A 12,285-nucleotide genomic window follows, 5' to 3' on the forward strand; every position below is an offset into this window, starting at 1 on the left:
GGACCCCAAGAGAGTGTGAGGGCAAGAAGGCCTCCTTACACTCTGGAAGGTGGGGTCCAGGCTTTGCCTTGCAGTACCTTTTGAGTGGGCAGAATTTGGCTCACCCAAGGTGCAGTTTTGAGAAAAGCTTCCTGCACTTCCCATTTCCTCCGCAACTTTTATCAACAAAATGTGGCCCTCATTCTACTCAAGGCTCATCCAGACTTCCTTTTGTGGCATGTTTCTAGGCACAGGTGTGCCGTGTCTGTGTGCTCCTCCACCCAGCACTATCCCCACAAAATGCCACTCTTTAATGCTGATTTGGAACAAATGGCAATTTGGGGTTTCTGTGGATTCCAATTCAGCACAAAAAAGTGCTCGGTCCCAATGCTTTAAAGCACACACCTGTGCTTAGAATGCACAGGACAAAATGTAAGTGTGGATAAGCCCACATTTTGTGTTTCTCATCTCTTTATTCCTGGGTCTGGTTACAACAGAAACAGGTTCTTAGACTGCTTCTTTTAAAGGTCCCAGTTCCACCCACCACTTGTTCTTGTGGTTGTAAATTGTGTCAACACTGTCAGTTTTTAGGTGTTTAGACAATGGGGCTCCTGCACCTTTCGTAGTTGCATAGACTTTGACTATTTTTAGCTTGTGATGCACTCCTGCTGGAATCCCCTCATGCACACCACTATTAAAGGTGCAGGAACCCTCTCCTCTTGTACATCTGGACACTCTAGTTCAGCCTTTCTCAACCTGTGGGTCCCCAGATGTTGTTGAACTACAACTCCCATCACCCCTAGCTAGCAAGGCCAGAGCTCAGGGATGATGGGAGCTGTAGTCCAACAATATCTGGGGACCCACAGGTTGAGAACCACTGCTCTAGTTGCTTTCCACTGGGATAACAGGTTGGCGATCAACCCCAACAAATATCTGGCAGAAAAACATGTGCTAGCATCATTACTGGGAAGGAGAAATCCCAAAGGGAATACAGTGGTACCTCTGGTTACATACTTAATTCGTTCCGGAGGTCTGTTCTTAACCTGAAACTGTTCTTAACCTGAAGCACCACTTTAGCTAATGGGGCCTCCCGCGGCTGCTGCATGATTTCTGTTCTCATCCTGAAGCAAAGTTCTTAACCCGAGGTACTGTTTCTGGGTTAGCGGAGTCTATAACCCGAAGCGTATGTAACCTGGAGCTTATGTAACCCGAGGTACTACTGTATCGCAGCTTGAAAGGAACTCTCTGCTACAGTACTTGTTGTGTTGTTCCCTTCCCACAAGGCAATGTTTTTCCCCCCTCTTGGGGAAGAGAGTAACAAGGAACATAATAATTTAAGGATGTAAGCAAAATCACAGTAGGGAAAACCTGCTGTTGGCAGGTAATTTGAGCCTCAAATCTGCGTGCCAAAATTCCGGGATGTATGCTCATCTCTTTGACCACCCCCATGTCAACAATATAAGGACATTAAGGGCTATCTGATCCCTTATGCTCCATCCTAATGACTGAGATCTTCTGATAGGCCACGTCTGGTGGTTCCCCATACCCCTGAGGGTTGGTTGGCCTTCACTGGGGACTGAGCATTTAGTGTGGAAAGTCCAACTAGGACAGATATGAGATATGAGAAAATACTTATTCACACAACTCCTAATCAAACTATGGAACTCCCCTCAGAGGCAGGGATGGCCACCAACTCAGCTGGCTTCAAAAAGGATTAGACAAAGTCATGGAGATGAGGGCTATCAATCACTACTAGCCATGATGGCTAAGCTGTACTTCCACAGTTGGAGGCAGCAAAGCTTCCCAGTACCATTTGCTGGAAACCATGGGAAGGGAGAATGGTCTTGTGTTCTGCTTGCTGGTGTGCTGGTCCAGGGGGGAGGTTACCGTGGGGCGAGGTCCAGGACCTGAGTTGAGGGTCGGCAGACAGTCCTCCTCAGGCAAAGTGGGGTCCACAGTGGGAAGCCGGGCAAGGACAGGAACTCTGGGGGAAACAGGACTGGATGCTGGCCAAAACAGCTCATCAACGACGTTGCTCCCGCAACCTGGGACCGGGCTGACTGGCCTTTATCTTCTCTGAGGCCAGGGGCGGTCCCGGCCCCCAGGAGACCCGCCTCTCCTGGCCTTAAGGCGAGCACTCTTCATGGGAGAAACCAGTTCCCTCCGCCTCTCTGCCCTAAGCCTCTGCAGTTCAAGAGAGGCTGAAGGGTTACTGGGCCCAGGGGGAGACTCAGCTGTAGGCACTGAGTCCTCAAGCACCTCTGGAGCCAGAGTGAATTCACCTGGTGCCTGCTCCTGAGGATCCAGCACAGGTGTAGGCGCTTCAGAATCAAGGCCCTGCCACAGTTCAGCCGGCCCTGGAGGCGGGGACTCCTGTGCAGGCTGGGATTCCTCCGGTTCAGCCTCTGAATCGGATTCCCAGGCCATCACAGCTGGCTTCACAGAGGCATCTGGTTGGCCACTGTGAGAACAGGATTCTGTACTTGATGGACCAATGTCTTCATCCAGCAGGCTAGCCCTACATTCTTATGTTAACTCCCTATCAGTCAGAGGGTCAGTAGAATGATAGAGTCATGGTATTGTAGTGCTGGATAGTACCACAAGGGTCATCTGGTCCAACCTCCTGGGATGCAAGAAAAATTTTTGTTCAACATGGGGCTCAAGCCCACGACCCTAAGATTAAGAGACCCATGCTTTAGCAACTGAGCTATCTTCCTTGGTGTCTGGTTGCCCAGGAAAGTATAAAGTATACAGTCCGCTTTTATTTCAAACTTTACACAGACAGACTTATAGAACCCATCCTCTTGGATAATGGCATTGTCTCAAGGGAATCTCCACCCCTCGTCTTGCCCACTTCCTGATTCGTCATCATCATTACCTCCTCTATGGTGCCCTCAGTCTTGGAGCTCTTTGCTCTCCTACTTTTAAGGCTCCCCAGGTTCTGGGAGATGGTGGATCTGGAATGCTTTCTAAAGACACCACGTCAGCCAGCTGTTGCTCTGGCTCTCCCATGATTTTCCAGCTTTCCCCCTCATCTGCCTCTGAGCTGTGACCTCCCGGAAGCCCCTGTTGTAAATCTATGCTGTCTTCCTCTTCCTCCTCCCTGGAAGGGTCCAGATGGGGAGGCATTCTCCACCATTCATCCTCTGCCCTGTCCCTGACACTTGGCTTCTTTTAGACATCTTCTGGAAACTGTGCGGTTCAGATAGGCCTTCACAATATCAGATGCCTCTTTTTAACCAGCCAGTATTTACTGATGCTTCATTGATGTTCCTCATGAGGATTTCATGGATGCCTTTATGGATTTTACTACAATTTTGTATGTTCTATCCAACTTTGATATACTTTTATGAAATTGTGAGTTATAAACAAAATAAACAAACTTTTGTTTATTTTAACTTTGGGTGAATGCTTTGCATAGCACAAAAAGGATGGGTGCAAGCTACATTTACCCAGAAATGTCCTCTCAACAATCACCACCAGTGATCTGAACCCAGGTTTACAATGTGTACAGAGTTCTCATGGGGGTGATTTAACCTAGCAGGGTAAGTGATAAGCACTCATTTCCTCTCATTCCTGGGGATGGGAGAAAAATGCAATTTATTTTTCATTTGAAGGTGAACTTACAATATTTGTGATTTTCAAAACATCATATGAACAGAAACAACCATTGGCATTCACCCTTTTCTGAATTTTGCAGTGCAATTCTGCAGTCAAGCAAAGTGAACAAAGATGCATGTACCAGGGTAAAATGTGCATATAACTGCATATATTAGTGAAAATAATATACAAAAATGAGAATCTGCTTGCAAAAATATGTATATTTGTCAAAGCAGCATTTAAAAACATGCTTTGGGGGAGAAAATTGCCCTAGAATTCTGAAGAAATTCAATAAGAAGTTTTTTATAAAAGAAAACTGCTGCAGAAATCTAGAGAATTGAATTTTAGATTGGAAAAACAAGTCACCGAGAAAACTGATAATTGACATATTTGCCCTTTCCCCTTCTTCACAACAAAGTAATTTTTCCCAAGGGTACTTTGCAAAAGAGAAAAAGTCATTGGATCAGTTTTATACATCACCCATTTCCTTCCTATGTTTGCTCATTTTCAGATTTTTCTGAGGGCTAGCAACTTGCTTCTCTACATAAACTGAAATTTTGACATTAGATTCTATAACACTCTCATAGCCATGCAGATTTCTTACCATTTGATAAGAAACAGACAAGTATTATAACAGAATTCAGTCAATAGCACCATTCAGTAAACATCCTTTCAATTCTGCATGGGCTACTTGATGACAGGAAATGGGAAAAGTGGGGATATATCTTTTCTATTTTTAAAAAAAGTCAATATACTGTGTGATCATATAAAGAAGAGGCTCATTGCCATGGGGAAAAAAAATTATCTATCTGCTCTTAATTTTTTTATAATCTCAGGAACAGCCTCAATACAACCTTTTACATGCTTCTCATGAACATTAGTGAAAACAATTCCACATCAGTCATATCCAAACATTTTAGGAATTTAATTATTTTCTCTATCTGCAGGACCCCAGTTGACCTTAGCAGGTCGAGGGTTCGTGCATTAAGTTAAAACATAAAATTGCGTGGGATGATCATGACCCCTACAAAAATGCTCGCCCCGGGGTCATATATTAAATACAAACCATTCATTGTTAAGTTGATTACCTACGGATAGCAACGTTGTACTGTTATTTCAACACAAATGATGCTAAGGAGTCAAAAGGGAAAGCAAACTATCATTAAAAGTGCAACAAAAGGGAAGAAGATGCATTGATTTAAATGGGTGGGGTTTTATTTATTTATTTTTAGTTGTTCATAGCCCACCTTTCAGGGTACAAATCCTTCAAAGGCAGCCTACAATTCACATTAAATACTTTGTAAAACACACACATACACACACACAATTAGCAATAACAATATATAGAAGGTAATCTAAATCCTTCCCAGAGACCAGCTGGTGACTGATGGGCCAGACTGGGGTGGTGTAGGGGGATAGTTTTCTGAGGCACCTGTCATCCCTCCCAGTGGGCAGTTTAGTGGTCGATGAACAACTTGCTCTATAGAAGTGTCAGAGTCCCTGAAGAAAACCAGTGTCTGAGGGCTTGGACTGAATCATAGTTGACTTCTACACATCACATTGCAGAACACCTGTTGAACGAACCTCTCCAGGACCTCTCCCTTTCTTCATGGTTGTCACATGCAGCAGAAGAGGGGTGGTAGAGTCCTGAGGTTTGGACTGTACCACTTGAGAGGGTTCTGCTGAGGTGCGCCATTTTAAAAAAATGCTCCCCTGTGTTGCAACACACAAACGAGACCTACAAACAACCTGGCAAGGGAGAGGGGAAATTTCTAACCTGGCTTCCTCCATGCCATCGTAGTGTTCTACTTGTATGGGTTCTTGAGCACTTAAAAAACAACAAATTACTCCCCTACCTGTAGTCTGAGGTTCTACCATCCATGCTACCACACCAGGACTCTAGCACTTCTTCTCTTCCTTGTGTAGATCAGGTCACAAGCTGCCCTGGATTCCATTCTTGGAAGACACGGAAGAAATAATAGGTCCTCAGCAGCCATAAACTGCTTCAGCAAGCTAAGGGTGCAGTGGTCAAAAGTTCACTGCCACATTTCTCCTTGTATTCCAAAAACTAATCACAAGGGATTAGTCACTACCCTGGCTAGGAGAGATTAAGGATGACTACACACCGTACCTTTAAAGTGCATTGCTTCCCCTAAAGAATTCTGGGAACTGCAATTTACCCCCTCGATCTACAATTCCCAGTCCAAACTACAATTCCCAAGATCCTTGGGGGGGGAGTCATGTGCTTTAATTGTGCTTCAAATGTATGGCATGCGTGAAGCCCAGAGCTGAGCTCACATTCCCTATAGCCAGTAATTGTATGTTTCTGGAAGGTCTGGTTCACATTTTAAAAGCTGTGGCTTCAACGCTGGTCTCTCCCAGAAAGAATTGCATGGTCTCACATGATTTTCTGGGTTCTCTCCATTTTTCTGTGTGCATGAGAGAAATTTCTAACCTTTCAGGTAAACTCAATCCTCAACATGGTCTTTCTGATTTAGAATCACCATCATCATCTAGAACAAAAACAGTCAACTGCTAAGAAAAAATGAAATCCAGTCTTGTCTGTCGCACTTGCATGCCACACATAAAGAAAATCAGCTCACACACCAAAGCCCATAATCATATAATATAACATATATGTGCATGTTCTGTATTCCATACACACAGAGCAGCCGCTGACAAGCACAAACTCTCCAGATGTGTTATGTAGCTGCTTCAGTTGGCTGTTCCTTCTGCAAGGCCAAAAGAAATATTAATCATTTCATTTAATGCTAAGGGGATGGGACCTCCTCTCATATTTCAGAAAGGGGCTGGGAAGTAAAGGAAGCCAAAGATTTTCCTATTTAAGGCCAGAGCAAAGGAATGTCTGTGGCTGAGTTGTGTGAAGGGCCCGGTGGCTGAAAGGGCAGGAAACAATTGATGGTGCTCTTTTGATTTTTCTTCCCCCCCACTTTTTTTCCTTCTCTCTTTTGCACATAGAGTCTCATGTCTAATAATTTTTAGACATGATGAGCTGTGTGCAGGGAGCCGTTTTGCTTTTCCTTGCTGTGTTGCAACCCTCAGTTATTTTGGCACAACAAGATGGTGAGTAATTCCCACTTACGATTTTTCATGGATTTTAAACGCTCTGTTTTTCAACACTTTGTTTCTCCTCTTGCCATAAAATCAGCCTTGAGCAAAGCCATTTTCCTGTCGCCGGTTGGAGCTATCAAAGAGGGTCCTGCTCTGCTCTGCTTTATTCTGTAGCATGTAGTACTAGCCTAAATAAAACAAACTTTATCTGAGCTTACGCATTCCTGTGCACCGTTTTCTTAGCTTAAGTTCTTTGCATCCTTTGCTTTGCTTGACAAGTTCTGGAAACTTTTTAATCTTCCTTTCTTTTAGCTGTTGGAATAAGATCTGTGAATACTAGTTCAGCAAAATCTGGAAGTCATTTTGACATATTGAACGAGGCTGTATCTTCAGCTCCTTGCAACATGACTGTTTTTTTAATATAGTAAAGTATTGCTTTGGTATACAGGAACATGTACCTTTTAAAAGAAGACTTTAATGTCAAAGGAAACACTTTTGCAAACCAGAATGGTTGTTCCAGCTTTGGGGAAAGATTTTCCAGCTGTGTGTGGTGTGTGGGTGTGTTACTTTTTAGACATAAGCAGAAGGATGGAACATACTGCTCTCATATTGTACCATTATTCACCAGAGGCTGCTTCAAGCTTCTACATGATCTGCTAGCAAACTCCTTTAAGATTAAGCAGAGGGAGACTTACATCTAAGTAATTATACCTAGGATTGGGTTGCTCTTGGTGCATGCAAAGAAAAGATCACTTGAAAATGAATTGGTACTAGATGTCCTATACCTTTTGTAGTACAGATGCTTTGTGACCTGTTTTCTTTTTAGATCTTTTTAATCAGTGGATACATTTTGAGCTTTGAGGTGTGCTATGAGGTGTACCAGAAGAAACTGTGCAACGTTTTATTTATTTGTGCACAGAACTGGGTCGATGAAACCAGTCACAAACTATTCATCACCACCAAACCCACTCACGCAATCCATAGCTGCAATTATTGGAAAGGGTTTCTTGGAACATTCTGAAATCCATGTCCAAAACAGGCATCACGTTTCCTGACAGAATTCAAATTCTGTACAAGCCAGGCACTCTAGAGACCATAAGAAAAGGAACCACCAAGAATAATCTTCATTACCTAGCAAAAACTGCATTGCTGAAACACGTTACTTCAGATCTTATGATTTATCTGAGATGCATGTAATAGCAACACATTCAGCAAACAAGTGCTCAGATTTCAATGTTCACCTAAAGGACACAGTCTGGCTGCAATTCTCTTCCCACTTACTTGGGATTAAACCCCATTTAACTTGATGGCACTTACTTCTGAGCAGACATGCAAAGGCTTGCACCCTCAGATAGCTATCCCCACCACGCTCCCCAATATTGATCATACATGTCTACTGATTTTGTGGTTTCCTCCTGTATGCTTTGTCTTTCATGCAACTATTTGCAGTGTGGATGATGTCGGATGTTCAATTCACATCTTAGTGAATATTAAATATGAGTATCCAACTCCATCCCTTTCTTGGTTAACCATCAGTCATCCATCTTCCAAACTGCAAGAAGGAAAAATTAACCATTTCCAGCAAAGAAGCATGTTGTTTTTCAGTGCAATTGCATGAAGGAAACTTCTCTGCATTTTGGTTGCTTTCCATATTCCATTGCCTATTTCACATAGATATTTGTGCCCTTATGGTTATGACTATGGATTCTGACATGGTGTTTGGCTCTAGTTGGGAGTACACATTCTGGGCAGATGTAGCAAAGGATTCAATGGTGCAGCCCAAAATGACATTTTTGCAGATTGTCTTGTCATGGGTGTTTCATTATTTCAGTGCCAGGTTAGATTTAAGAGGCAAGGACAAAGAGATAAAATTACCCTCATGAGACTGAGTTTTTGTTGGCATGGAATAGCTCAAACGCAATATCAGGTAAAGTACTTTCTTAGCAATGTATCTTCCCATACAATGCAAGTTTCTAGGCTTCTGTTCTAGAAGCAATCTCATCTTTCCTCACTCTTCCTCCCATTTTTTCCTTGCTCCCCACAATGGACAATGACAAATCAAAGGCTGTTCAAAACCTATTTAGAGAGATAATGTAGGCAATGAAGCAGCAGTATATGGTTGGTGGGTGTTAGTGTTTATAAGGATGAAAAAGAGAGTTTCTAATCACATTATAAAGTGCTCTGGATGTGTCAGAAAGAATTTCCATTTGGTCTATATCAAATTTAAGTCAGTGCACTGTTTTTCTTAGCATATCTTGCCAACTGACAACCTCTGGCAAGACATTAAGGAAACTGCTGAGGATATACAGAACTGAGAATGATCAGAAGTAGCCCTGCGCAATGTGCTTCTTCTTTTCCATAATAACTAAAGAGGGGAATGAAATAGACTTGCACCATGATTCTATCCTACCTTCCTATGGTGACAGTCACATCACCACCAGTTGCCCACTTTGTGACATCTACATCTGGCAGCTGAGATACCCTATCCTTTATTCTATGCTGATATAGGTCATCTTAGAATCAGGCTACAATGGCATCTTTGGTCTTAGTTCTGGCTATTGGGGAATATCTGAGTATCTGAATGATGGTTCTTTCACCAGGGCTCTTTCTTCCTTGCAAGTCTTGTTTAATTTGTGGTTCACCAAGATGAAGTTTTCTGGTTTGCATGAACATTTGTTTGAGTCAAGTCTTCTCCCTCACCCCTGCCACCGCTCCAGCTCTAACTAACCAAAGCATCAGCACCTATAATGAAGGGCCATCTAGTGGTTGCTAATTCTCCTCCAAAAGAATACAGTACTTAATCATCCTATGCTCCAATTAGTATTGCCCACTGTACCACATGAGCCTCGTACCTAGATCCATATAAATGATGAAAATTTGCTATATTGGTTAAATAGACCAAAAAGACTTGTCATCCAATAGCACATTCAGAAAGTGATAAGTAAAAGTGTTTTTTTTGGTGGGGAGGTGAGGTTGCCCTTGGAGTAATCTCAGCACTATCAATAACTGCAAAGCTTTAGTTAAATTGCAAATGAAAAAATGCAACATTTAATAACTGGACTGCAGCCATGCTAGATAGGCTTGGGGATTAGTGCCAGCCTTGCCCCTTCATGTTTGAAGCCTCCTTATGGGTGCTTCAAGAACAAGTTATGTGATTAAGAATTGCTTACATCTAATAGCTCTGCTTTCTTGACGATACCTTTCCATTTCAAAGCATTCAAGACATAAGGGGCAAATTGAGTCGTGTTTGGTTCTTGTTGGCACGTTTTCTGAAAAGATATGACCCCATTTGGGGTTTTGCCAACATTCAGATGTACAATAGAAGCATGTTCACTGGGGAGCAATCAGTTAAAGTTGCTTTTGAAACAGAACAAAAACATTTGCAACTATCATTCCCTCCCCCATCCCTTACATCAGCCTCCTCTGGGATCTGATTTATATGATACCTCTATGTTGTGGTTGCCCCTTCCTTATGGCTTAATCCCACAGCACAGCAGTAATGTTTAAGTTGGATAATCATGTAGCATTGTCATGTCAGGTGGGAACCCACCAACACCACACCTTCCTGGGTATTGGTGGCAGTGGATGGATAATGTTCCACACAACCTATCCATCCCATCTGATTATTCAATTTAGATGTCAGGGTTGGGATCTATCCATGGGGAAGCACCAGCTACATGAAACAGAGGTAACGTATCAATCAGCTTTAAATTTCCATTCCTGAAGCAAAAACTTGGATAGAGTCTTATGTCACCTGCAATCAGGATTAGGTCATCTGAAATAAGAATATAATGGACTCTATCCAACTTGTGCAACAGACACCTGTACATGCAATGGAATTTTCTATACCTCTCTGCGTCCCTTCCAGCTTACCACATGCTCTCAAAAGCAGCTCTGGGGGTTTGAGGGCCCCTCCAGAAGAAATGTGGAGGAAAAAAGACATCTCATTGCCCAAGCAGAACTCCACTCACACTACGCTGGGTACAACCCCATGTGATCTTCTGGTTTGTCAGTTACAATACAAGCATTTGATGACCTGCACAAAGCCCTGACATTGATTATAGTTGATGGCATTTAAGCTTTAAATGGTGCAACTGAGAAATAGGCCAAACGCAAAACTTTCCCCATGATACAGGCAAGTAGCATGGATGGACCACATTCATTGGACTGAGGAGCCATTGGCTTAAGACTACTTCATGCATTACCTTTTGCAACTGGTTCTGCTTCTCGTAATACATGTGTGTACAGTGGTACCTCAGGTTACAGACGCTTCAGGTTACAGACTCCGCTAACCCAGAAATAGTACCTCGGGTTAATAACTTTGCTTCAGGATGAGAACAGAAATCACGTGGTGGCGGTGCGGCAGTGGGAGGCCCCTTTAGCTAAAGTGGTACCTCAGGTTAAGAACAGTTTCAGGTTAAGAACGGACCTCCAGAACAAATTAAGTTCTTATCCTGAGGTACCACTGTAGTGTCATTTGTAAAAGACTTCTGTGTGGTTTCAATTAGGGGTGGGGAACCTTAGGTATGGGGGCCAAATGTGACCATTCAGACCACTCTACCTGGCCCTCGGGACTAACCCCAGGCTACACATCCTCCTCAGCCACTCATCCCTCTCTCCAGGTAACATCCCTCACCAATGCAACTTCGCACCCACTTTGAGTGTTTTTGCCTGGCTGAAATGTGTCCTTGCTTGCTTGGCTGGGTGAAGCATAGAGAAGCATGTGCGAGTCTTAAAACACTTGTATCAATATGGATTGGGCTAAGCGTAAGCAACCTATTTTCTCAATTATTGAGTTAGTTGTTCAGAAAGGCAAGCCTTTCCATGTGTTGCTTGAAACCAGGGATGGGAATGAAAGCTGCCAGCTTTCAATCTGCACTTGATTTGGAATCTTTGTTTCCCAAGGCTAAGCATTAAAAGCTGTCATTAGTTCACTGTGGGGTGTGTGGAGGGCACAGCTTGTAGATGGCTCTATGCCCAGAGTGCTGGGGGGGGGGCTATTTGCCTTCTGTTTTCGTTCCCTAATGTGGGAAGCGCAACCTTTCCCATCTCCGCTCAACCAAGCCCACTTCATCTCCACCCAAGGCCTAATCATGGACAACTCATTTCTTTCTTGCATTTTGTGTGGGGATGTGAATTACTGGGAGATGGCTGAGCAAGACATGCTTGAGAATCCCTGCTGTAAAGGCTCCTAAAAGCGCACAGCTGCACATAGCTGGCTTGAGCAATGCTGATTGCAACATTTGAAATGAGAGCATTCTTGAAAGCGAGGGCCTTGAGGGGATTCAGAGTGTTGCACAATGTAACCTTCAGTACAGAAAATGGTCTGTGGCTTCCTGTGATTTAGAAAAGTCCAAATCTAAATTAAGTTCCAGGGAATCCACATCCTTTAGGTGAGTAGGTGTTCTTGGAAATTAGGCCAGATTCATAAGTTTGAGGAGGCCTATGGTTTGATGAAAATTAGATAATTACCCTTCCCTTGCATGACTTTCCATATGTGCTTTTTGACTCGAGCCCAAGATCCATCAAACATTTTCCTTAAGAAGTTGGAGAAAGAATCCATTGCTTTATTGCAACAGGGTAGCGCTGAAGTTTCTTTTTCACTGGCGCAGATATTATTTTACTTATTTTTAA

The 12,285-nt window shown here is 43.2% G+C and overlaps 1 protein-coding gene across 1 annotated transcript in view; it reads left to right on the forward strand.

Annotated features, from left to right (window-relative positions):
• The first annotated feature begins 6,434 nt into the window (after window positions 1-6,434).
• The window catches only part of COL3A1 (collagen type III alpha 1 chain), a 96,633-nt gene continuing 90,782 nt past the window's right edge, over window positions 6,435-12,285 (forward strand). The window contains exon 1 of the mRNA XM_081903351.1: window positions 6,435-6,663. Within this exon, the coding sequence (XP_081759477.1) occupies window positions 6,585-6,663 (79 nt within the window). The 5' untranslated portion in view covers window positions 6,435-6,584. The remainder of the gene's footprint in view (window positions 6,664-12,285) is intronic.

Source organism: Podarcis melisellensis, assembly GCF_964234715.1.
Source record: "Podarcis melisellensis genome assembly, chromosome: 1".
Lineage (NCBI taxonomy): Eukaryota > Metazoa > Chordata > Lepidosauria > Squamata > Lacertidae > Podarcis > Podarcis melisellensis.